Here is a 25,105-nt window from a genome sequence, read left to right on the forward strand (position 1 = left end):
CGCTTTATCCGTGTCACGCCTTACCCATGTCACACTGTACCCGTGTCACGCTGTACCCGCGTCATGCTGTACCCATGTCACGCTGTACCCGCGTTATGCTGTACCTGTGTCACGCTGTAACCGTGTCACGCCGTACCCATGTCATGTTGTACCCACCTCACGCTGTACCCGTATCGCGTTGTTCCCGTGTCACGCTGTACCCGTGTCACGTCGTACCTGTGTCATGCCGTTACCGTGTAATACCGTGATCGTGTCAAGCAGCTCCCGTGCCATTCTGTACCTGTGTCATGTTGTACTCGTATCACGTTGTACCCGCGCCACACCGTGTCACACCGTACCCGTGTCACGCCAAATCCGTGTCGCAGGGCGGCGCCGCGCCCGCCGCGCGCCGCCTCGCCGCCGCCGGCCGCGGCCCTCACGGACGGCACTCTGTCGGCCGTGCAAGCGGCGCTCAACAAACGCCAGCTCCAGGTCCATGACCTGCAGGTGAGAGCCCACGCCGAACCTGCAGGTGTCGTGGGACTCACTTAAGGGACATTTGGACGTCCGGCGGCTCAAATGTCGCCGCGGCCTGGCATTGGGGAGCTATGACTGATGCCGTCCGAAATCTCGGGTGTGAGTTAGTCGTGGTGACGACGCGGGTCGAGGCGGTGGTCGACACTGGGCCGGCGCCGCTGTGATCGCGTGCTCCGCCGCGCCGCCAGGTGAAGCAGGCGGGCGCGTCGGAGCAGCTGGCGCAGCTGCGCCGCAGGGCGGAGGAGGCAGAGGCGCGCCAGCAGCGTCTGGAGCGGCAGCTGCAGGAGGCGCGCGACCAGCAGCTGGCGACGGAACGCGAACGGGAGGAGGCGCGCCGCGAGGGCGAGCGGCGCCGCCTCCAGATGGAGACACTCACCGCCGAGCGTGAACAGCTGGAGAAGGCGCGCGCAGCTCTCAACGATCAGGTCAGGCCGCGGCCGGGGCTTCTCTGCGAGTAGAGCTGCGCTGGTGATGACCTTTGGTCCGTTGGTGGCTGCCATTTCTGCCTGGCCGTGCCGTGTGGTGACAGCGCTCCGATTCGTCTGCCACAGATCGAGAGCCTGAACAAGGAGGCGGACAGGATGCAGGCCAGCATCCAGGAGATGCAGAAGCAGAAGGACGGACTGCAGGACGATAAGCACTACCTCAGCGCCGAGATGGACAGGCTCAAAACCGCGCTCGACGAATGGTGAGACTGACCACAGCCGGCGTAGCGGCTCGTTGACGAACGATGGAATCTCAGAAGCTGGCGCCATGCCATTGCGGCATTTATTTCCGACATTTCGTGTCTTGGATGAAGCCCCCAGTAAGAGATTCGGATCTTTTTTGGAGCTGCTGTATATGAACAGTTTTCATGTCTGGTTTGAGAACTGTTCCTCTATGGTTTGTTACCAGAGAGGAAGTGTACATGCCGTACATACTGGGAGGCTCCTTGGGAGCAAACGTTCGGCTGCGTTCCGTTTTGTTTTTGTTTTGGGATATCATTCCGCCTGTTTCGCAACGGCTAACCCGCCTCTTGACCCCAGCAAAACGGTGCTAGACGACAAGGACTCTAAGGCCGGCACCCTGAAGGAGACGGTCGTTTCCCTGAAGGAGGCCATCAACAAGGCCAAGCTGGACAACGACGTGCTGTTCAGAGAGAAGGCTGACATCGAGGACCAGTTGCGGAAGTGCGAATTCAAGAAAGGTGCGGCCCGCTATTAGCGGCCGGAAGGAGACACAGTGCTGGGGAATGCCGAGTGGCCGTGCTTGGTGACCTGCCGCTAGCGGCTGGCTGACGGAGCAGTGATGCCGAATGCAAGATGTGTGAACATTCGTCGGGTATTTGAGACGCGAGAACGTTGGACAGGCATCAGTCGCCCCATCCTTAACGTACCTGGATGCATTGCAAGAGGTGCGCAATGCTCAACGCTTGCCTGCTTTGTAATGCATAGCTAGCCTTCGGTGTTATCATGTGATCGTTTTGTGACTTGCGCACAGTATGTCGGCAATGGCGTTTGTCGTATGACCGGCAGGTGACCTTGAGACCCAGGCAACTCGTCTGCGCGCGGACGAGGCCGGCCTGCGCGACGCCCTGGTGAAGATCCAGAACCTGAACGAGGGTCTGGGCGCCGACAAGCTGGATCTCAACAAGATGGTGCAGCAGGTGTGTGTCACAGAAAGAAGCCGGTCGGAACCGGTCGGTTCCGAGTCCTCCCTGTCTTTTCTGCCCATCAGTAGCTCTGAAACGGACCCACTTACCACCGAAGCTCTTCGCCTTACTTACAATAAGCCCTACATGCGGTGTCAAGTGGCCATAATGTTCATCATGACAACCGTCGTATTTTGTGCAAGAATTGAGTTTATTTTGTCCGGGTGGTGTGTTGAACCTCATTGACATGATCACCTGGTGTCCGATGCTGGCGGCTAGAGTTCCACTTGCGGTCCACAGATGTCGGCAGAGCGGGCGGTGCTGCAGTCGGAGCGGGCCGAGCTGGAGGGTGAAGTGAGCGCCCTGCGCGAGGAGCTGCTGCGCCTGGAGCAGGACAAGATCACCACCGCTGCCGAGCGGCTGGCCCTGCAGGAGACTCTCACCTCCACTGAGCAGGAGCGCAGCAAGGTCAGGCTTCCGTTCTCACAACCTCCTGTCCTCCCAACCTCCTGTCCTCTCAGCCCCCGTCCTCTCAGCCCGTCCGCCCAGCCTCTCCCTCCCTTGACAAAGTACCAGAGTTCGCCGCACCGGGCGGAGCAGCAGTGCTGCCGCGCGGCCCCGCGTCTCGGTCGTGATACGGCGCCCGGCGAGGAGCAAAGCCCAAGATGTTCTTGAGAGGATCACCTCATATTCACATGATCGACGCAGTAAATGCGAATATCTCCAGTAACGCGACATTTGTCCTTTGCTTGGGTCATCCTTGCTGGTGATATAAAACCATCTGCAAATATTATATTCGTTTCGGCCTCGCAGTCGATGTCGCGTGGTATTCACTTCGGTTTTAGATATTCATTTCCTCTGGTTTCAAATATAAATTTAACAAGCACCCCACTCAAAATCAAGTGGTGAAATAGTGCTGTTAAATTATGCATGTTTGTTCCACTTAAAAGCAACCCATTTTAAAAGCCAAATATGTTCATATCGAGGTATTAACGCATAGGTTTAGAATGTTCTAGGCCCTTCTCTGTTTTAAAGCTTATATATAAGGTTATACTCACAAACACGGAGAAGTCAGCTTATCATCTGTAGCACTGCGTGTCCTCGCCCCCGCGGGTCCGGGAAGGTGCCAGCTTTGCCAGCCGCGAGTCGGGCCCGCCTGACCGTGCTCCGCCGTCGGGTTTGCAGTTGGACGACCGTCTGTCGGAGCTGCTGACAGACCAGTCGGAGCTGGAGAGCCGGCTGTCGGCGCTGGAGCGGCAGCGCGCCGGCCTGCAGGAGGAGCTGGCGCGCGCGCGGCTCGACCACGAGCGGGCTGTCTCCGAGGCCAGCCGCGCCGCCCGCCAGAGGGAGACGCTGGCTCGCACCACCGGCGAGCTCGAGGTGCAGCCGGGCGGGGTGTCGTCCCCGTGGGAGGTGCTGGCTTGTTTCAGTAGAGGGCTGGAGATGGGTCGGCGCAGAGCGAGGCCGGGCTGCCAGGCATCGGGGGTGATGCTAGCAAGGACAGGGGGTGGAAAAGAGAGGCTGGTGTGCGACAGTGGCGCACGCGAACTGTCCATGTCCGAAGGGTGGGTGCGCGAGAGCCTGCTGTTCAGCGATAGATTATGTATCCCAGGAGATGGTTGGTGCCATTAAGGCAGGAGGTTCCATGAGGCATAGTCGACGATAGTCGGTCGGAAGTGTGTTCTCGTAGCTTGCGAAAATGTAAAGTAAATGAGGCCATACATTCTCCGGCATTCACCGCTCGAGAGAAGACGACGTGGCACAGACGAACACGCCGTGTCTATCGGGTTTGACTGGGACAGGGGCCGGTTGTGAATGGGGGATGACTAAGGCAGGCCGCTTCATGTTAGTGCAGAGGAGGCTGGTGCGTGGTGTATGGTGGATGTGTGTGCTCTGCTCGCGCTACCCCGGGTCGGCCGCGGCTGCCGACATCTCATCCGGGCGTGTGTGCTGCGCCTCGGGGGCCGACAATGTGTCTGTCCGCCGCACAGGCCCGCCACGCAGCCCTGCAAAAGGAGCACAGCAGCCTGCGAGAGGTGCTGGCCGCCATGAGGGCTGAGAAGCAGCACTCAGAGGTAGGTGTGCGGGCCTTCACCCGGACGGAGTGTCCTGATGACTGGGCACTCCGGGTGCTGATGAGTGGGCACTCCGGCCCGGCCCGGACCACGTGCAGATGCTCTTCAGCAATCTGGAGTTTCGCCTTCTACTGGGCAGAATGAAGTGGTGTGGCCCTTTGTCAGACGGACGGGGATCTAGTCGGCGAGAACTTGAGTATGGACCGTGTGAATGATTGATACATTCAGCAACTATCAGTTCGGATCACCGGATGCATTAAGAACCCGAAACATCAATGCCAAGATTACGTCGATTCGTGGGGATGGTTCTGGAATCAGATTCCTTGCCAAGCATGGGTTGCTACCAACAGCTGATTCTAATATCCGAGCTTAGGGCACATCCACCGTCATGCGTTGTTTGTCCCGCGATAATGCAGCCAAGTAATACCAAAAAATCCTTGTCAAGCTTTTCAACTCCATAGTACGGACCGAAGCTGACCTGTTCCGACCATGGTCTGGTGCCACCGCGACAGATGCAGCTGTACGAAACGCGCTGCGGTCTGGAGGCAGCCGACGTGGCGCGCCAGCAACTGGAGGAAGACAATAAGCAGCTGACCATCAAGCGGGAGGACCTGCAGCACCGGCTGGACGTCACGCGACGCGACATGGACCAGGAAGTCGGTCAGTAGCTTCGCCCATATCGACCAGTTGAATAATCAGTTGGACTGGAAAATAGAAAGTTAATGTCCCTAATATAATTACTTGGCATGGTCTCAATTGTTTTTCTTACGTCGCAGCAGTATGGTTTTCTCATGTTCTATATCTTCCGTGGCTTTATACCGCATTTTTGTCAAGCAAATAATAATAGGGTCAGAAGCTGCACATACGTTTTATACCTCGTAAATGTTCCATTGCGAAGATGTCCATTGCACAATTACAATTCGAGGCGATTTGCTAATGTCCATCCTCGTATTCAGCGAATGCGATTGATGTGTTTCAAAACAATGATGTTATCTGCATGGTAATGCTTCCGCTGTTCCAGTGTGTCCGTCTGTATGACCGACATATATGCGTATCCGTGGGCAACCGATTATGTTCTTCAAAACTCTTACCCGTTTTTCTCTAACTGTCAGTTAAATTACTTCTAGGCACCCATACACTTCTGGGCACCCATACATAAAAGGTGGATTCATATTCTTGCAGAGTGTGGGACTGAGACAACGTTTGCTTGTTTTTTGACAATGTGGAAGTGTTTGAATACGATTGCACGGGGCAATCTGAGAAATACAATCTGAAACTTTGACTTACATCGTCGGTAACACGTTGGTAACATGTCGGTGACTTGCAACTTACCACGCATTTGAATTTGCCAGCATCTTTCCTCGAGGCGGCTCATCCGTTTTTAGTGCACGTGCCGTCGCCAAAATTCCTAGCGGCACTTCTCTTGCGCTCATGGTGCTTATTCATCGAACGAACCAATTTGCGATCCGCCGTCTGAATCTTTTGTCGATAAATAACTAATGCCATCATGACACGGAGCAGTGTCTACATAGGCTGCACCTTTCATTTTGCTCGCGATCTCCTCCCGTCTACGGTGGGCTGCCTGTTCTGCCTGACAAGGCGTCGTGCCGCCTATGGGCTGCGCTGACGCCTCCGCGGCCTGTCCTGTCGCCGGAGCCTGCCCCTCCTGCCGCCGCCGCCGTCAAGTCGGCCGACCATGGACGGGGTCCGCCTGTCGGACGAGCAGCGGCGGCGGCTGGCCGCACTGGCCGCCGCCGTGCAGGCCTTCGACGGCGCGTCGGCCTGCATTCCGCTACAGGCGGGTCCGCTGCCGACGTCATGCCCCTGCCCCTGCCCCTGCCCCTGCTCCTGCTCCTGTTCCTGTTCCTGTCCCTGCCCCCGGCCGGGCACCCGGCTACGCGGTCGCCAGACTGACCGCTCGCCGGCCGCGGCTCTGGCAGAGAAGCTGCGCGATAGCTGCACCGACTTCAAGCGGCGCGTAGACGAGACGCGCCAGGAGCAGACGCGCGTCGTCGCCGACCTGAAGCAGGCCCACGAGGAGGAGGTCACTCGGCTGCAGCGCGAGCGGGTAGGTGACCAGGCCCGGACACGGGCAGACGCGCGTTTGGCGGCTCTGCGATGATTTGTGCGGCGAAAGCGAATATAGTCTAATGTGTCAGACCTTGTGATCGTCCTCATGAAAGAAGCTGTGATGTAACCGTGATTACACTTAATTTTGTTTGAGCGTCTTGCATTATTGACGCTGCAATATAAATCACCTTAAATGGTTGTTTACCACGTCATGCACAAAATGTGCGCCCTTACACTTTGTGATCGTATGGGCTCAGGGATGGGCCCTCGACATTACCTCAGTGACAGCATGGTCCGGTGGCCGCGTTGTCATCCCCATTTCACTAGTTTAGCTGTCTGGCGAACCAGTGCACCTGTCACACTCGGTAAGCTTGTGGATTGTAGTTGTGCTGCGAGCTTTTCCTGTATTAATCTGCCGCCTTCTATGCAGTCTACCTGGCTTCCCCTACGAGTCGCATGTATCCGGTTGACTCGTCACGCTTGCTAGCGTCGCGAGTCGATTGTGGCCTCTTATGCCTGCCATGCGTTCAGTTGGCCGAACCTGTCGTCCCTCCAACCTCTTGTCCGCCAGCGACTCTCCGCCGGCCACCTGCCGACTCCGTGTCCACCTGCCGACTCCTCCGTCCACCTGCCGACTCCGTGTCCACCTGCTGGCTCCGTGTCCACCTGCTGACTCCTCCGTCCACCTGCCGACTCCGTGTCCACCTGCTGACTCCGTGTCCACCTGCCGACTCCTCCGTCCACCTGCCGACTCCGTGTCCACCTGCTGACCCTGTGCCCCACTGGCGTTCGGCTGGTGACCCTGTGACCCGCCGCCGTCTCCAGGAAGAGGCGGTGCAGCAGCTGGAGTCGCGACTGCAGAAGTCGGTGCAGAGCTTCACGTTGGAGCACGACGACCTGGTGACGCAGAAGGAGCAGCACATCCAGAGCCTGTACCGCGAGCTGGACAAGGCGGCGCGCGACACAGAGGCGCAGCTGCTGGCGGCCGAGACGGCCAAACAGCAGGCGCTCACGCTGGGTGCGTGACGGAACGCGCGAGAGGTCACACGGCCAGGCCCGAGGACGCGCGGTCCGGCGCCGAGCCACCGACCAGTCAGTCGGCGGCCCGTTCCGTCGACAGGCCTTTCTGTTTGGGATGTCAGCGATAACTATGAAGGATATGTGCCTGCTGGAAGTGAGAAGAAGTGTAGCCCATGCAGCCTGCTTTGCAGTGCGTTATTCGGGTCTTTGACCCCAGGCGTACGTCGTTATGACTGTTGAGCCAGGAGCTTGGGAGCGGCTCGTTGTGACAGCGCCACCCGCGGTGTCGCCGGCAGCCCAGCACGAGCAGCAGGCGCTGCGCGAACGTCAGCAGCAGACACAGGAGGAGCTGGAGAAGGCACGCACCGAGCTGGAGCGGCTGCGCTCCGAGTCGGCTTCGCACGGCGAGATCACGCGCACCAACATTGGCGCCCTGCACACGGACGTCTCCAAGCTGAAGCAGCAGCTCGACGGCAAGGCGTGAGGCCACCCCGCCACCACGCCGGCCAGCGCCAATCACCTGCTGAGGCGTGATGATTTCGGTTCGTTAGCAAATCACCTTTAAGGTGGTGAAGGTGAAGCTTTGAAACGAGCTGCGAGGTTTTGCCATTTGACTTGATGACTATCGCAAAAGCTGTGCCTGCCTGACTGGAGGTGTGTTTCGCTGCCTTACGGAGCGGCTCGCATGGGTGTCGCTATCGAATGACCCCTTGTGATGGGCTGCTCACTGGCCACTATACCTTCTTTTGTCGCCAGTGCCTCGCACGATAAGGAGATTGCGTCGTTATCGAGCCAGATTCTGGAGGCGCAGCGGCAGCGCGACCTGTCAGACAGCGCGCACGGCCAGCTGAAGGTCAAGACCAAGGTCACCGAGGAGCACCGCGACCGGCTGGAGAGAGAACTGACTGAAATCACTCGAGCCCTCAAGGACGGTGAGTGGTGGCGGGTAATGTGCAAGTAACGCTTCTTGGAAGCTGCGACATGTGGTCATCATGTAGCTCGCGTCCGAGAAACCGGGATTGGTCTGTTGCGGTCCACTGGCAATAAACCAAGAAAGTCGGGCCGACAGAGGGCTGTGGCATTTCAGGGCTCGTTTAAATCTCTCGGCAACGTTACACGTCCAACTGGCAGTGCTCGACTGGGGTCGTGGGCTCAGAGCGAAGACTGACGCTTCCACATCAGCGCCGAAAACATTCCAAACAGAAAAGCTGACCTCCAAATTCATGAAAATAATTGTCAGTATCGGGTGTTACCCCGGCATTAACAGCTACGCTTCTTCACCTCAGCTTTCCAACGGTTGGTTGCTTGGTTGTTTAGATTAGAATCATTTCTACCAGAAATGGTCATTTCAAGGCTTTGGGATGAAGGAAAATGGTTAACGGTGGGACAGACTTGCATGCGCCTCGGGGGCCAACCGCCGAGCTTTAACCCTGCGCATGTGCGCTGGGTATCCGGTCGGGGTCCCCCTTCCCACGGGGCTCTCGGCCCACTCATGGCTGACGCATGCAGCCTGCCCCGGACAGGCGGGTTGTCGCGAGGATGCAAAACAAAGCAAGACGGAGGATAAGAGGGTTGGGTGGTTTCCCAACGTTTTCGTTTCATTTGGTTCCATTTGTGTGAGGTGTTTCGGCCCGTTCGGGCCATTTCACGCCCGGAAGATGTTACTTCAAAGTGGCGAAATTATGTATGCGAAAAATATGCACTTTGCTGACTTGGTGGTGGTACTATTAAAGCAAGTGGCACGGAAGAAAGCGGTAAAGCAAACTGGAGAGTGGTACAGCAGACAGTGGTTCGCGAGGCTATTGTAAGTCCTGACTGTTGTTCTTCCAGTTCTTTAGGAGTGTGTTGGTTGCCTCCTGCATATACCACGGAGCCATGTTCAATGATTGGAAGAACTAAGGGTTTCTATATACGTAATAACGTTTGGCGGTCGGCACCGTATCTTAACCCGAGAATGCTTCTAAAGAAATTTAGTCGCTTTAGGCATTTGGAGCGAACATGCTCCACGTGCTGTCCCATGTATAATCTTGGGTCACGGACAATGGCAATAAATTTGAAAGACGAAAAGAAAGGAACGTAATGTCCATCTAATCGGAGCCGAAAATCCGGAACACCACACATATTTTGCTCCAAATCATAACTGCAGTTTTGGGAGCGGAGAAACGGGACTCGTACCGCTCTGACCACTCCTGCATCTTGTTCAGGGCGCCTTGGAGCCGTGGCAGCGAATGATCATGTTCAGCGTCTGAGCACCAGATTGGGCTATCGCCCGCACAAAGGGGAGGAGAAATGCCCGGTGGAAATGAGTCAACAGTTTGAAGTTACATGGGTCGGTAGGAGGAAACCAAGTTTCCTGTGCAGCCATAATGACGGGAGCTAATACTGCAGAAAGCTTTCATTTTAGGCCATTTTGAAATTAGACCGCGATAATTTTTCTTCAAGACGAATGACATTTAATGGTGGTTTGACCCATCCACACCAGTTGGTGGGAATCGGCCGAACGAAACTGACCGAAGCCGGCCCATGGCCACCCCCACAGGGGGCGGCACCAGCGGTCTTCGCTCAGGCGTGTTGTAGGTGTTGTGCAGGGTGAGGGGATGGGCCGTTCGTGCGGCGGCCAGACGGATCCGGATGCTGACCGTTCGTAGCCGGAGGGCTGGAACGCCAAACGGCTTGAGCCGCGTGGACCGCGCATAGCCGGAGGGCTGGAACGCCGGCCAGCCTGAGGACATGAGTGCGCGGACGCCTGAGCGTCCGAACGCCCAGCCAAGGCCGACTCGACAGTAGTACCCTTCTGGGTCTGCATGGTCGACTCACTTGAAAGAAAGGTGCGGGCAATGAGAATCTTCAGAGCAGGGAGCCGGGAAATAGATACAGTCTGCGTTCCGCATGTCGCTACTGTGACTTTTGCTGCCGGTGCACATGTTTTGTTTGGCTGCGGGGACACATTTTATTCCACGGCGCGCCGTGCCTGAGGATATGACACACCCGTCGTTGCTTTGGTTTCATAGATCTCTTTTGCTCTCGCTTCCATACAGGGTGTTGCGATGAATTGGCGTGATGGCCCGGGTCGCCACAATTCAGGCATTTCGCCGGTGTCGTGCAGGCAGAGCCATCATGTGGGGCCGCGCCGCACTTTTGACAGCGAGCACTTTGTCTGCATGCTTAACTCCCATGACTGAATCGTTGACAGTCGAGGCAGCGCTTGGGCTTCGAATGAACACTCTGACAGATTAGAGAGATGACCGGCAATGAGAGTTTCAGGCAGATGCTTTGTTTGGAAAGGGAGGACTAACAGACTGGGGTCACGCCTTTGGCCATCTGTGAATGCCGTCTGACGACGGATATGACGGACCTTCTTAACTTCGTATTATTTCGTCCCCGGTCATGAATGGCATTTCCGGAGCAAAATTTGTTTGTACCCTTGGTGGTGTTCCGCGTGTGGTGGAGCGAGCCAGGGACAGTTTTTCCCGCAGAACTCGGTAGTTTTCAGGATGACTTTTGTCTGATAACTTTTTTTGTTTGTTTTGATGATGAGAGAGCCGTTTGCCGGAGTTTCAAGGTCCAGATCAGGTGCACCGCGAATAGCCTGGATTTGTTTGCTCGACCAGAAAACATTGCTTTCCGGAAGGAAACGTTCTCATCTGTTGGTTTCACAACCTCAAATGAGCTGAGAAGATCAAGGTAGGTTTCCGAGTCTTGCTTGGCACCAGAGTGGTCGAAGACGGGCGATGGTCGGCATCTGAAGCGTTGGGCGAAGACGGCTGCTGCCTAGACATCGTGACGGATGTGCGCGAACCAATGGAATAGACTTGGGCGCGCGAGGGTTATCAGGCGAAGTGGCAGCCAAAGCGGGGCTAGCGGCACTTCCGTCGTCTACATCCAAGGCATTATTAAGGTCAGAGGCCGAGTTCGAGCCCGTGTCAGTGTCGTCCTCTTGCGCTTGCTTTGCTTCCCGATACTGCGGGAACGAGAAGAGAACAACACAAATTAAGCGAAAAGGTGTGTTTGGAGCTAATGTGAACGGAAAAGCAACGAGAACGACGATGCGAAAAAGACTCCTTGGCTGAGGGCCGCAAAAGGAGCAAACCACTTGCTGAGGTCCTGCCAGACGGGTGTGTGGCCACCAAATGGGTCGACGTAAGCCTTGTGTTGTGATGTATTTCCCAACGTTCTGGTAGCCGTTCTGACGTAATCTGGTCTCTCACTGAGCACCGAGACTGAGATTCCGTTTGCGTAAACGTGTTTCGTAGTTGATTCTTTTTGCCGACGGCATTAGTCCGATCCGTTGGCCATTAGGGGCGAAGCCGTGGCTGACGTAGCTTCGTCGGATGACGACTGCGCCCGCTGTCTCAGCCGAAGCGAGGGCCGAGAGCGCCAGCCGCGCGCTAGCCGACACCAAGCGGGCGCTGCAGGAAGCTGAACATGAACGGGCGACGCTAGATGACAGCAACGGCGAACTGCGCGAAAAGGTCAAACGACTCGAGGGCGAGAAAGGGGAGGCCAAGCGCGCAATGGAAGAAGCTGGTCACAGGATCACCTGTGAGTCGCCATGACTGGCATTGCCAGTGTGGTCGTGTCGTGAGTGGTGATTTGTAGTTGAGCTCTCTTGTGCTTGAACTAAATGTTTCCTTAAATCGCAAATGCACTTCAGCAAGTCTTACGTTCTGACTAACCTGATGCGAATGCACAATCGAACAACTACTTCAATGTTTTTTAGTCAAGCCCTATGTTTGACTCGGCCGTGGGAGGTCGTGGAAGGAGTGTAGCCTGTTCGCAACATCCTCAAAATGTCGCAATCGCCGTTGTGTGCAAAAAAACCGTGAACATAGAGCTCACTGTCCTGTCATTTGTGCAAATATGCGTGACTTTCCGCTGTGCCATACCACACTTAACTCTGCCAGATGCCGAGTGTTACGCACACTGCCGCCTCCCCAGTGCTGGACGCCGCCAAGGAGTCGGCCACCAAGGAGAGCCAGGAGCTGCGCGCCCAGCTGCGCGAGCTGGAGCGCTCCCGGATGGAGGCGACTCGCGAGGGTCAGGAGCTGCGACGCCAGCTGCAGCAGGTGGAGGTGCAGAACCGCGACCGGCTGGCGCAGCTGACCGAACTGCAGCAGCGCCTCGTGCGCGAGGAGGAGAACAACGACACCAACAAACGCGACATCCTCAACATGAAGCAGCAGGCGAGTGACCGCCGCCTCTGGAGGCGGCGCGGTCTCCCGGTGGCTGGTGATAACACGCCTCGCTGCGATGTAGAACAAGCGATCCTTGCTTTGGAGGCGCTTGGAAAGCCAGACCAACTCTGATTGAGCTCGCCCTGGTGTCGGGTCTTTCCATTTAGAGGCGCCCAGAGTGCGCCACGGTGCTGGGGCTCAGAGAGTGTTCATGACGGCCCTGGCAATGCTCATTACGACTCTGTTTGTACTTGATATAGGCGGGATCCCGTCTTCAGTTCCTGGATTTTCGGCTTCGTGAGGTCAGAGTTCTTTTGCTGAGTTGTCGACCTTTAATGTACCGGGAAATACTGATTAAACGACGCTAGAGCAGCCAGTTGTGATATTGACAGCATTCAATGCAACCAATTAACCCAACTGCCAATAACACCGATGTGCCTGTTATGGAATGTCTTTATATATATATACATATATACATATATATATATATATATATATATATATATATATATATATATATATATATATGTATATATAGGCATGCAGAGCTATATAACGTCATTTTCCAGTATATCCTGGTGTACTGAAGGTCGATGACTCGGCATAAGAACTCTGAAGTAAGCTTGTGCTGCTAGGTTCCAGGATCGGACCGCGTGGGCTCAGGTTTGAGATTGGGGTGGAATTCAAGGTGCGACTTTTTTACTTGATGCTTGATGCTTCGGATGCGGTAGCGGTACTCTGAGACGGCGAGCTGTGCTCAGACGCTGCTCGGGCCTGACTTGGTCGGGGCACGTACGATGGTTTTCACCGCAGATTTCGGAGACGTTAGGTCTTTCAGGCGGAGGAAGACCTGACTGGGCCCGACCGGGTGTATATGCCGGCTCTGGACCAGGGGGCAATCCCAGCACCTGCTCTGACGTGGTGGGTGCGGCGTCAGCCTCAGATTCTGAGTCGATGAGAGACACGACCTGACCTGACCCGACCCGACCTGACTGGACGTGCTGGCAGGCTCTGGAGCTGGAGACAACGCGGGAGAGCCTGCAGAAGGAGCTGGCGGACGCTGAGCGGCGCCTGGCCGACCTGCAGGACAAATTCCGCTGGCGAGAACGCGACTTCAGCTCGGCCCTGGACGAAAGCAAAGCCTGCTGCAAGGCGCTGGAGGAGGACAAGAAGAACCTCGAGATCCGTCTGAGCGCGGCCAGCCAGGACGCCAACGATATGAGGGTATGGGAAGCCAACTGCCCTCCGTGATGTACGCTCCACGTCCCGGGATCGCTTGCTCCAAATCAGTCGCTGACTCCGGCCAGAGAACGGACACCTGCATATGCTGTTTTTCATATCACGATATTTAGAGCACTTTGTCTGGGATTCAGTTTCCAACCGGTTTATAAAAGGAATTGCACACGCAGCTGTCAGCACACTGGTTCTTAGCAACTTGTCCTCCATGCAATGCGTATGCAGTAGTTTGCGTGGAATTGTGTCGCCATATAAGCCCGTCGTGCAGCCGCCGTCTCCTGCCGCTGGCTGAGGCCCCCGCCTGTCGGCCGCTCTTCAGCTGAAGCTGGTGGCGGCCGAGGGTCGCGTAGAGGCATTGGAGGCGCAGGTGGGCCGGCTGGACGCTACCCGCCGCCAGCTGGAGCGCAAGCTGGCCGACATGTACACGTCCCTGCGGCGTGTCACGGGTCTGCGGCTGGACGGCGCCGGGGCGGCTGACGTGCCGTGGCGGCCGCCGGCGGGCAGCCCCAGCCGCCGCCGCGCCAAGGGTCAGTACATGTCCGGGCTCCGGGCGGGCAGCCCCAGCTGCCGCCGCGCCAAGGGTCAGTACATGTCCGGGCTCCGGGCGGGCAGCCCCAGCCGCCGCCGCGCCAAGGGTCAGTACATGTCCGGGCTCCGGACGGGCAGCCCTAGCTGCCGCCGCGCCAAGGGTCAGTACATGTCCGAGCTCCGGGCGGGCAGCCCCAGCCGCCGCCGCGCCAGGGGTCAGTACATATCCGAGCTCCGGGCGGGCAGCTCCAGCTGCCGCCGCGCCAAGGGTCAGTACATGTCCGGGCTCCGGGCGGGCAGCCCCAGCCGCCGCCGCGCCAAGGGTCAGTACATATCCGAGCTCCGGGCGGGCAGCCCCAGCCGCCGCCGCGCCAAGGGTCAGTACATGTCCGAGCTCCGGGCGGGCAGCCCCAGCCGCCGCCGCGCCAGGGGTCAGTACATATCCGAGCTCCGGGCGGGCAGCTCCAGCCGCCGCCGCGCCAAGGGTCAGTACATGTCCGGGCTCCGGACGGGCGGCCCTAGCTGCCGCCGCGCCAAGGGTCAGTACATATCCGGGCTCCGGGCGGGCAGCCCCAGCCGCCGCCGCGCCAGGGGTCAGTACACGTCCGGGCTCCGGGCGGGCAGCCCCAGCCGCCGCCGCGCCAGGGGTCAGTACACGTCCGGGCTCCGGGCGGGCAGCTCCAGCTGCCGCCGTGCCAGGGGTCAGTACATGTCCGAGCTCCGGGCGGGCAGCCCCAGCCGCCGCCGCGCCAAGGGTCAGTACACGTCCGGGCTCCGGGTGGGCAGCTCCAGCTGCCGCCGTGCCAGGGGTCAGTACATGTCCGAGCTCCGGGCGGGCAGCCCCAGCTGCCGCCGCGCCAAGGGTCAGTACATGTCCGGGCTCCGGGCGGACGCCGCGGCTGCCGCTCGGGGAGGGGTCCGTGGCGGCTCACTAGGAGATGGTCCGTGGCGGCTGTGGCTGACGGGAGTTCTGCAGGGGGCTGGTATCCACCTAGGCTTTGTCTTCAAATATGTGTGTGCATGAAACTATCGCTGATTTCTCCCGTTCACGCCCATGTCCAGTCGTTCTGCAACAGCGGAGTTGGTGCTATCGTGATTTGACGCATATTCTGCACGCCATTTTCTGTCGAGCATTCTCTTCGTTAACTAAAGCTGTGCTCACCTGGTCTGCTGCGCCAGATGTCGCTACTTTTGTGTTGTGCATTTCGTCTGGCTTATTCCGGACACGATTTGTTAATTTAAAGCTTATCTTCCACCTACTTTTACTCGTCCGTAAGCTCGCGATCCAACCCTCGCATGCACCTTTGCTTCTGCTATTCCTGATCTGTTCGCTCGGGCCGGAGTGCAGAATACGACGGCGATTGCGGTGCCTTGGCTGTCCTGAAGCACCTGTTGGCCGCCCTGGAGGAGCCTGCCTCTCTGTACGCCATCCCCTGCACCTCACGTGAGTTAGTCGGCTTGCTTTTAGACACATCGAGATGGGGTGAACCGTCCTAACAGGATTGTTAATGTCATGCAAGATCGAAGCTTACACACAGTTCAACTCAAACTCAAGACTCTAACGCAACTAACCAACTAACTAACTAACTGACTAACCAACTAACTAACTAATTAACTAACCTCAACTAATTAACCCTAACTCAAAATGGACTCCTTATCGCACTGTATCGTAGCATTCTCTTATTTTCATGCTGGGTAGTGATTGGTCTGGACCGTTTGGTATTCCAGGGCTAAATTTACTTTTGTGGCTCATGATGACGGCTTGGCTCGTTTGCAAGATAATCGGTGAAGTGCGTGGCTTCAACGTTCCGCTGTTTCCACCAAGTCTCGGCTGCATTTCCAAGATGATGAATGTAACAGTGACTGACCCCCGTCCTCCACGTGTGGAGTTCGAGCCGCTGCTGACTGACCCCTGTCCTCCAGGTGTGGAGTTCGAGCCGCTGCTGACCGATCCCCCGTCCTCCAAGTGTGGAGTTTGAGCCACTGCTCACTGACCCTCGTTCTCCAGGTGTGGAGTTTGAGCCGCTGCTGACTGACCCAGGTCCTCCAGGTGTCGAGTTTGACCCACTGCTGACTGACCCCCGCCCTCCAGGTGTGGAGTCTGACCCACTGCTGACTGACCCCCGTGCTCCAGGTGTGGAGTTTGAGCCGCTGCTGATGGCGGAGCGGGCCTCGTCGCTGGACCGGGGTCTGGACGAGGTGGAGGCTGCCGCGGCGGAACCGGCGCCTGGCGGCCGCCCGCAGGGGCGCGCCGTCGACGTCGATCCGGAGTTTGTCCGCCAGGGTCTGCGGGACCTGATGCAGCAGGTGGCGCGCATCGAGAGGCAGAGGGTACGGCCCTGGTGGGCGGGGAGGTAGCTGACGGGGTACGGCCCTGGTGGGTGGGGAGCCAGCTGACGGGGTACGGCCCTGGTGGGTGGGGAGCCAGCTGACGGGGCACGGCCCTGATGGGTGGGGAGCCGGCTGACGGGGTACGGCCCTGGTGGGTGGAGGAGCCGGCTGACGGGGTACGGCCCTGGTGGGTGGGGAGCCAGCTGACGGGGTACGGCCCTGGTGGGTGGAGGAGTTAGCTGACGGGGTACGGCCCTGGTGGGTGGGGAGCCAGCTGACGGGGTACGGCCCTGGTGGGTGGGGAGCCAGCTGACGGGGTACGGCCCTGGTGGGTGGAGGAGCCTGCTGACGGGGCACGGCCCTGGTGGGTGGAGGAGCCTGCTGACGGGGTACGGCCCTGGTGGGTGGGGAGCCAGCTGACGGGGCACGGCCCTGGTGGGTGGGGAGCCAGCTGACGGGGTACGGCCCTGGTGGGTGGAGGAGTTAGCTGACGGGGTACGGCCCTGGTGGGTGGGGAGCCAGCTGACGGGGTACGGCCCTGGTGGGTGGAGGAGCCTGCTGACGGGGTACGGCCCTGGTGGGCGGGGAGGCAGCTGACGGGGTACGGCCCTGGTGGGTGAAGGAGCCAGCTGACGGGGTGCGACCCTGGTGGGCGAGGGGAGACGGGGGCACGGCCGGGGTGGGGAGCTGACCGGGCGGAGAACCCGGCCGGGCTCTCTGCAGGCTGTTCTGTAGCACTTGTGTCGAAATAGGATTCAGTGAGAAGCCGATATTTTTAATCTGGGCCTCTGTAGGTAGCCTGAAGTGTGTGTCAGCCAGGAAACTCCCGTTCACTCTGTCGACATCGGTGTCCGCGTCAGTCACGGATCAGGAGCTATGTTGTGACGATCCCGCGGGTCGATTACGGCTTAGCTAACACCGATAGCGCGGCCACCGTCATCTCCGCATGCTAATTAGGCCAGTTGCCACGTGCCTAAAGTAGGGGGGCCAGATAGCGGTTCCGTCCCGTCCCAGCGACTACACAGTCCGGGGCTGGCGTTGCCCGCGGCGTTAGTGGCGGCTGCTGTGCCGTGCTTGCCGGCTGTCTGAGCGTGCGACGGGGTCGTCCTCAGGACGAGGCGTTGACCCAGTGTCAGACGGCCGAGCGCGACCTGGAGGAGACGCGCGTCTCTCTGCAGGACAACCAGAAGCATCTGGACAAGGCTCAGCGCGAGGTGGTCTCTGTCCGCGCTGAGAAACACTTCCTCGAGACGCAGATCAGCAGCACGCAGTCCGAAGTCTCCAGCTATGTGAGCTGACCGGCGTGCGCTCTCATGAGCATGTGCACGGGACGGGTCTCACCAGGGCCTCCCAGTCCGCTCTGTCATAGTGGAAATAGCATGTCTCACTGCTACCCTGCGGGGTAATTGTCAAGGTAACAAACGTTAAAAAACAGCAGGCGCGGAGCTGTTGAATGGCGGTGAGTTTCGAGGATAGCCGCTGAATTATAAAGATTCGCCGGATTGTTTAATACTTACTTCCGTGCAGTGGGAGGCATTGGCTTTGTCTGTTGTTCCTTTCAAGGGTGTGTTTCGTGATTTTGCACCTTAGTTTCTGCGGAAAAAGGGTCACAAATCTGTGGGTTGCTGTGACACATTTTTGGAAGCATAGTTGATGTTAAGATAGCTTATTGTTGGTTGTTAGACAAATATTGAATGTGGTATGAACTGCTGGATTGATTTTACTGCTCAATGGCAGCACATGAGCACAATTCCCTGAAATTCATAATGTAGCACAGCCCGCAGTGTCGTAATCTACGTGCTTCAGACAGAAAATTCGGCCCGTTTATGTAATTGGTCTGTTCTTGTTACTAGGCAGATCAGTCTTCTCTGCCTGTTCAGTTTTTATTTTTACAATGCAGGTTCTGGTCCCGAGCGTGACCAAAATGTTGCGTCTAGAAAGTTGGCGCGTTCATGAATGTCAGATGTGACTGTGGTCAGCGAATGACTAGCCTCCACCACCGTGGCGTGTCGGAGTCATGCGCTGACAGCAGAGTGATGTGTCGACAGGAGGAGACGATCAAGAAGCAGTCGAGCGACGTACGGTCGCTGCAGGAGCGCACCGTTCGTCTGGAGACGAACAACTCCAGACTGCAAATGGAGAAGGAGGTGCTCGAGGTACGCACGTGCGCTCAGAGAGAGAGAGAGAGAGCGAGAGCGAGAGCGAGAGCGAGAGCGAGAGCGAGAGCGAGAGCGAGAGAAAGAACACGTCTCTCAGTGGAGTCCTCTGTTGGCGGTATTTACATTGAGTTGTCTGGGCTTCAGAGCGCGTTCTTGACGTGCTGCTGAGTGACGGAAGCTGTGCATTCCGCTGAATTCTGGCCGGCGCCATCTGCTGTTTGTATCAGACGATTTTTATCGTCTCCAACTAATCTCCAGAGGAATGCCGTATCTGTCGCATGCCACGCTGCGGTCCTCGCGGCAGTCGGCGGGTGAACTGTGCGCGCTCCTGCCCGGTGCTGACTGGTGACCCGCGCGCGCTGCTGTCCAATGATGACCGGTGACCCGTGCACGCTGCTGTCCGGTGCTGACTGGTGACCCGTGCGCGCTGCTGTCCGGTGCTGACCGCTGCCCACTGGCCGTGCTGCAGGACAAGTTGACGGCGCTGCGCCGTCACGAGGCGCAGCAGGAGGAGGAGCGGCGCGTGCTGCGCCACGGCCTAGAGTCGCAGGAGACGCGTGCCACCCAGCTGGAAGCCACGCGCCGCGGCCTCCAGGGTGACCTGCAGCGCTTCCAGCAGCTAACGCGAGAGCGCGACGCACAGATCGAGGTGGGCCGGGCGCAGCAGCGGCACCTGGAGAGAGCTGGTGGCGCCGATTGCGTTCTGCTGGTGCCGACCGGCACGTGAAGAGTCCGCTTGTGCCAGCTGGATGAGGGACGGCCCGCGCCTGGGTGGCTGACAGATCTTACAATTTGGAGTTTTTGGGAGCTTGTTGTTTAGATGGCTAGCGATGTGTTAAACAGCTTGAGTTATGAAGTGTAGAATTTTCGTTCGCTGATTTCCGCGGGGCGATTAATGGTTCGCAGAAAGTCCAGCTCAATCGCTTAACGGCTGTGAAGTGAGCGTCCCCTCAAGCAAGCTGCACTGACTGAAGGGGCTTCGGAAGCCGAAGTATGGTGATCGTCCACGTGCATTTAGGCGTAACTGTGAGAAGCGCTTGTGTCGATGCGTTTTGCGTCTGTGTGTTGATTTGAACTGGGCTGTAATTCGATTGACCCGTTTTCCGGTGTGCTGTACGGGGTTGCCGTGCCGCGTCTCTCGGAGACTTCCGTGTCTCCGCATGCGGCCAGGCTGGCGGCGTCACCTCTCCTCGTGCGTGTCGTGTCCCTGTGGTGTGCCACTCCGCCTGGGCGCGCGCGTGCCGAGCGGCGGCCGTGTGACAGCGCCGCCTCCTGTCGCGCGTGTCGGCAGTCGCTGCAGTCGCGCCTGGAGGCGTGCCAGAAGTCACTGTCGGCGTCGGAGGAGCGCTGCGCCCAGCTGCGCCTCAGCGGCGAGCGGCTGCAGCAGCAGCTGACCAGCGCCGACGGCGGCCAGGCCGAGCTCAAGGACCAGGCGGCCCAGCTCACCCGACAGCTGACTGAGGCCAACGGGCAGCTGACGCAGCTGCAGGACCGGCTGCAGCAGGTGCGGTCGACTCGCGTCAAGCGCTCCGTCCTCTTCGTATGGCTGACGTTTGATGGGAAACGCGCATGGAGGTATTGCGTGTTGATGACGTGACACGCAGCGATTTATGCCTTAGGAACACGCGTGCATGGTATTGTGTTTTACGTCCGAGATGAGCACCTCAGCGTCAGCAACAGACCGCCCAGTAGGAGGGGGCAGTGACGAAGGAGCGGCTAACTTCTGTGTATGCTTCAGGCCCAGCGTCAGCAACAGACCGCCCAGCAGGAGGGGGCAGTGACGGAGGAGCGGCTAACTCCTGTGTATGCTTCAGGCCCAGCGTCAGCAACAGACCGCCCAGCAGGAGGGGGCAGTGACGGAGGAGCGGCTAACTCCCGTGTATGCTTCAGGCCCAGCGTCAGCAACAGACCGCCCAGCAGGAGGGGGCAGTGACGGAGGGGCGGCTAACTCATGTGTATGCTTCAGGCCCAGCGTCAGCAACAGACCGCCCAGCAGGAGCGGGTGGTAGCGGAGGAGCGGGTAACTCCTGTGTATGCTTCAGGCCCAGCGTCAGCAACAGACCGCCCAGCAGGAGGGGGCAGTGACGGAGGAGCGGCTAACTCCCGTGTATGCTTCAGGCCCAGCGTCAGCAACAGACCGCCCAGCAGGAGCGGGCAGTGACGGAGGAGCGGCTGACGGCCATACAACAGAGCAACGCGGAACTGAAGCGACACAACGAGCAGCTGGTGGAGAGGAGCAGCGCCTCGCAGCGCGAGCTGACGCAGGAGCGGCTGTCCCGCTCGCAGCTGGAACTGGACATGAAGAACACCAAACAGGTGAGGGCGTCGGCATTGGAGCCGGGCAGACCCACCCTTAGCTGGAGCTGGTCATGTAGAACTCTAGCCACGTGGGTGAGGGGAGCCGGAAGCTGGGCGCCTGGCGATGACCAGAGCTGCACAGCAGAGAACATACGCATATCAAGATGTGTAAACAAGCTTGTGATTAGCCAGGTCTCGAGTGGCGTGCCGCTATGCACTCAGTGCATCAGTCATGTATGGACCAGGCTCGTAAAAGTTACGTGATATGGCGCCCGCTCGAGTGGGTCATGCAGATGGACTTGCCCGGATGATTATCATTCCTCACCGCGTGCTAGCGTTGCCGCAGCAGCCTAACGCTAATGAATGCGTCTCCCCTGCGTCAGGCTCTGCAGCAAAAGTCGAGCCGTGAACAGGAGCTCCTGGACAAGGTGAAGAAGCTGGAGGCAGCCAAGGCTGAGCTGACCGAGAAGCTGACCACCCTTCAGGTAAATGAGTAAGGACGACGGCGTCGCCACCATGCACCGATTCCTATGACGTCATATGACGACGGACCGAGACCGCGAACCTCTGTCAGTGTCAACAGAGCCCGTGTGGGCGCGTGCAGTCGAGAGCCTGCGCTGACCGGGCTGGTCGCTGTGTGTCGCTGCTTCAGCGCAACATGGCTCAGCTTGCGGTGGAGCGGAACGACTTGGAGCGGAACCAGGTGCAGCTGGAGAAGGACCGCGCCGCGCTCATGAAGACGCTCGACAAGGTCAGCCCAGCGCGCCGGTGTCGACCGTAGTCCCGTCGGCGGGCCGGAGCACAGTAACACGAGATGTCATGTACAGGTCACACACCCGCACGGTCAGTCGCCGTGCAACTAGATGACGCCACAATCATACAGCCGCTGACAGTGGTTGGGTATTGCCTGAGGTGCCTTCAGTGACGCCATGTTCACCGCCGGCTGTTGGCAAGGTGCAGCGGATCGGCTCTGTAATATCAGGAGATCGTGCTGGCAGTTCTGTCGAGTTGTCTGACGACAGCTTGGTCCGACGGCCTGTGTCGGCAGTGTTTGACAGTGCTGGCAGTGCACTGCACTCGAACACGATTCTATCGTGATTGGCTGCCACACAAACGCGTCTGGCGGGCGGGCTCTGTCCGGGCGTCGTGCCGGAAATGTCTCGGCCGTTGGCACGGTCGCGAGCCGTCCTCGCTGAGCGGCAATGCGCTCTCTGGCTATGGGTGAGCCGCCATTGTGCCCCGCTCGACCTCAGGTGGAGCGGGAGCGGCTAGTGGCCGACGAGACGGCGGCCAAGACCAGTCTGCAGCGGTCGGCGCTGGACCGCACGCTCACCTCTGCAGAACAGGAGAACGCGGAGCTGCAGCGGCAAGTGCGCAGCTTGGAGCAGCAGCTGAGCGGCCTGGAACAGCAGCACCTGCAGCGACTGACGCAGATCAAACAGGGCAGGGTGGGTGCAGGACAGTGGCCGACAGATCAGGCAGGGTAGAGTGGTTGCTGCAAAGTGGCCGACAGATCAGACAGGGCAGGGTGGCTGCAGGACAGGGGTCGACAGACCAGACAGGAGCATCTGGCCCGTGCTTCGGTTGACGGTCGGACCGGACAGGAACGAGGTCTGGCACGAGTTGCAACTTGCCACTACGCCGGCAGTAGCGGGCATTGCTCCGCTGTATGGTGTCATTAAGCCAGCGCCATGCTCAGATTGGCTTCTTATCCGAGATTAATTCCCTCGTTTGCGACAGGAACTGCCATTTGACGTGGATCAGATGCGAACGCGCTACACCCAGCTGGAGAAGACCATGGAGTCGAAGGAGCGCAGCTATAAACAGCGCATCGCCGGGCTGGAGCAGCAGGTGACAAAACTCGGCCCACTGCACTGGCGGCCACTGGTGCTCACTGATGGCCACCGACGATCATTTATCACCACTGGCGGTGACTGATGATCGCCGCCTATCACCTGTAGTCATGGATGATAGTCATGCCGCCTCTGGCAATGGAGGTCGCTGATGATCGGCCGCTGGCGTGCGCTCGCGGTCTTCGACGTCAGTGACGGTCACTGGCGTGCGGACTGGCAGACACGGTTGCTTGCCAATCACCTTCGGCGCATGCGCGGATTGGGTGTGCGTGCCGAGAGTGGTGTGGTGCCGTCGGCGGCGGCGAGCGGGCCGACGCGGTGTCGTGTTTGCCGACGTGACGCGCCACCCCGCCTGACAGATCAAGACCCTGAAGGAGCAGCTGGCGCAGGAGATCCGCAAGCGCCAGGAGTACATGCTGCGCAGCTCGCGCGCCGGCGAGGAGATCCGCGAGATTCGCTCCACGCTGGACGACAGCCTGCGGGCCGTCGGCGGAAACGAAGGTGCGGCGAGCGGTGACGTTAGTGGAGTGACGTCACACCATCAGACGCGGACACGTCTGCACCTCCATTCTCTGTTGGGCCTTGCTTGACATGGGCGGACGTATTGGAGCTATCCGTGTCCGCATTGAACCCCTTGCCCTGCCAGTGTACAGAGAGTGGGTCCGAAGTTTTGCCTCGACGGCGCGAAATTCAAGCAATTAACCACAACAGAGCTTCTCGTGAACCTTGAGCAAATATCTCACCAAAATGGGACGGTCACTGCAAGCTTTCCATGTTGTGACCTAGTCTGTGCAAGGCTATGGCTGTGGTTGACGTGACGTCGCAGTAAGGCTCCATGTGACGGGCCGAGTGTCCTTGGGGAAAGCTGACTGCCTCGCCTCAAGGTGGCACTAGTCCCCGCGGTGGCTGGTGCTCAGGCACATTGGTAGCCGCCATCTCAATCATGACGAAAGATAGCGTCACTGTATGGAAAGAACATTTGTTTGCTGTCCAAACTTGATCGGTTAAGTTGACCCCTCTCAAAAGTGGCAGCAGGGCAATGTATCAAATTAAATGTGACTGAGGCAAAGCTTGGAACTTTACAAAGAACAAACAAATTAGCTGCATGCAAAAACATCACAAACAATTTTAAGCTGACGGCAAGGGGATGTTTGTCGGCAGGCCTAGCATAGCTGAAGTCCAACGCTTGATGTTAAGGTCAATGTTCAATGCCTAAGCTGAATGCCTCCATGAGATCGTTATTGTTTGCCAGCTGGTCACGTCAGTGTAGCCGGGTTGGCTGGGAGCTCCACTCTGTGTGGCGGAGGCCGCAGTTTGTGATCGTTCGCGGCCATGTCGGCAGAGCTGGACGCCGGCGCGCTGGACTTTGAGTCGCGCCGCCTGGACGCGCTGGTGGACCGGCACCGGCTGGCGGCCCGCGCCGGCCGCACTGTCCGCGCGCCGGTGGCCCGCTCTCCGGTCCGCTCACGCACCGTCAGTCCCAGGTCAGTCACGTCCCGCCCTAACTTGAGGTGCAGGCCAGTCGTGTCCCGTCAGTACCAGGTCAGTCACGTCCCGTCAGCTCCAGACCAGTGCCGCACCACCAGTCTCAGGTCAGTTGATCGAAACCGAACTGGCAACCTCTTGCCTGGGTACCGGTGAAATTATGGTTAATTTATGTATGACAGCGCGTCCAACGGCTTTGCGTAATGCCTCCCCACTAACCGCACGCATCTTTTGAATTCCGATAATTGATATGCCTTACGTTGCTGAGACGGTTCTCACGCGTCGTGACCTGGCTGGATGGCCGACCACTGACCTCTGATGTGCCCTGGGTCAGGTCGCCTCGTTTCCGTGTGCCGACGTCGCCCGTCCGTCGGCTGCCGGGCGCGGCGCGGCGCAGCCTGGCCTTCCGCTGATGGCCGCCGCCGCCGCCGGTGCGGCCCCGTTTCGCGCGGCACGGAGGAGCCGCTGCTGCAGGGTCGGAGCCAGGGCACCATTCGCACGCGGCGCGCCCGGCCCGGGACCGCCGCTGTGTCAGCACTGCCAGTACGGTGTCAAGTGTAATAGCACCGGCCGGGTGGCGGCCGCGCCGGCCGGCGCGCCTTCGGCACGCCGCCTCACCGCCTCAGACTACAGTGGGCCGCGGGAGCCGCGATCTCTAGTCTTGCTAGTCAGTAGTGCATCGCGCCGCGGTGTCAGTGGGAGTTGGAGGCCTGCGCGTCGTACAGCTCAT

At 58.8% G+C, this 25,105-nt stretch overlaps 1 protein-coding gene across 1 annotated transcript; it reads left to right on the forward strand.

Moving 5' to 3' along the window:
• Positions 1-812: 812 nt before the first annotated feature.
• Positions 813-24,796, forward strand: Root (ciliary rootlet coiled-coil, rootletin). The gene is made up of 30 exons (XM_037228750.1): positions 813-941; positions 1,068-1,204; positions 1,542-1,702; positions 2,031-2,161; positions 2,447-2,614; positions 3,332-3,526; positions 4,138-4,221; positions 4,734-4,881; positions 6,162-6,289; positions 7,117-7,309; positions 7,608-7,791; positions 8,068-8,243; positions 11,668-11,853; positions 12,250-12,494; positions 13,494-13,709; positions 14,041-14,248; positions 15,598-15,693; positions 16,384-16,580; positions 17,693-17,869; positions 18,629-18,736; positions 19,209-19,388; positions 20,031-20,243; positions 20,858-21,055; positions 21,421-21,522; positions 21,690-21,788; positions 22,291-22,485; positions 22,778-22,888; positions 23,250-23,391; positions 24,233-24,374; positions 24,710-24,796. Exons 1-30 carry the CDS (start codon positions 879-881, stop codon positions 24,786-24,788), a joined length of 4,662 nt encoding a protein of 1,553 aa, XP_037084645.1. The 5' UTR covers positions 813-878; the 3' UTR covers positions 24,789-24,796.
• Positions 24,797-25,105: the final 309 nt, after the last annotated feature.

The sequence above is a fragment of the Pollicipes pollicipes genome, unplaced genomic scaffold (genome assembly GCF_011947565.3).
Source record: "Pollicipes pollicipes isolate AB1234 unplaced genomic scaffold, Ppol_2.1 Scaffold_6138;HRSCAF=7277_pilon_pilon_pilon, whole genome shotgun sequence".
Taxonomy (NCBI): Eukaryota; Metazoa; Arthropoda; class Thecostraca; order Pollicipedomorpha; family Pollicipedidae; genus Pollicipes; species Pollicipes pollicipes.

Coding starts and splice junctions, on each gene's coding strand:
- Root (XM_037228750.1), top strand. CDS start 879: ATGGAGACACTCACCGCCGAGCGTGAACAGCTGGAGAAGGCGCGCGCA. Junction 2,162..2,446: donor TCAACAAGATGGTGCAGCAG/GTGTGTGTCACA, acceptor TGCGGTCCACAG/ATGTCGGCAGAGCGGGCGGT. Junction 23,392..24,232: donor GGCCGTCGGCGGAAACGAAG/GTGCGGCGAGCG, acceptor CCATGTCGGCAG/AGCTGGACGCCGGCGCGCTG.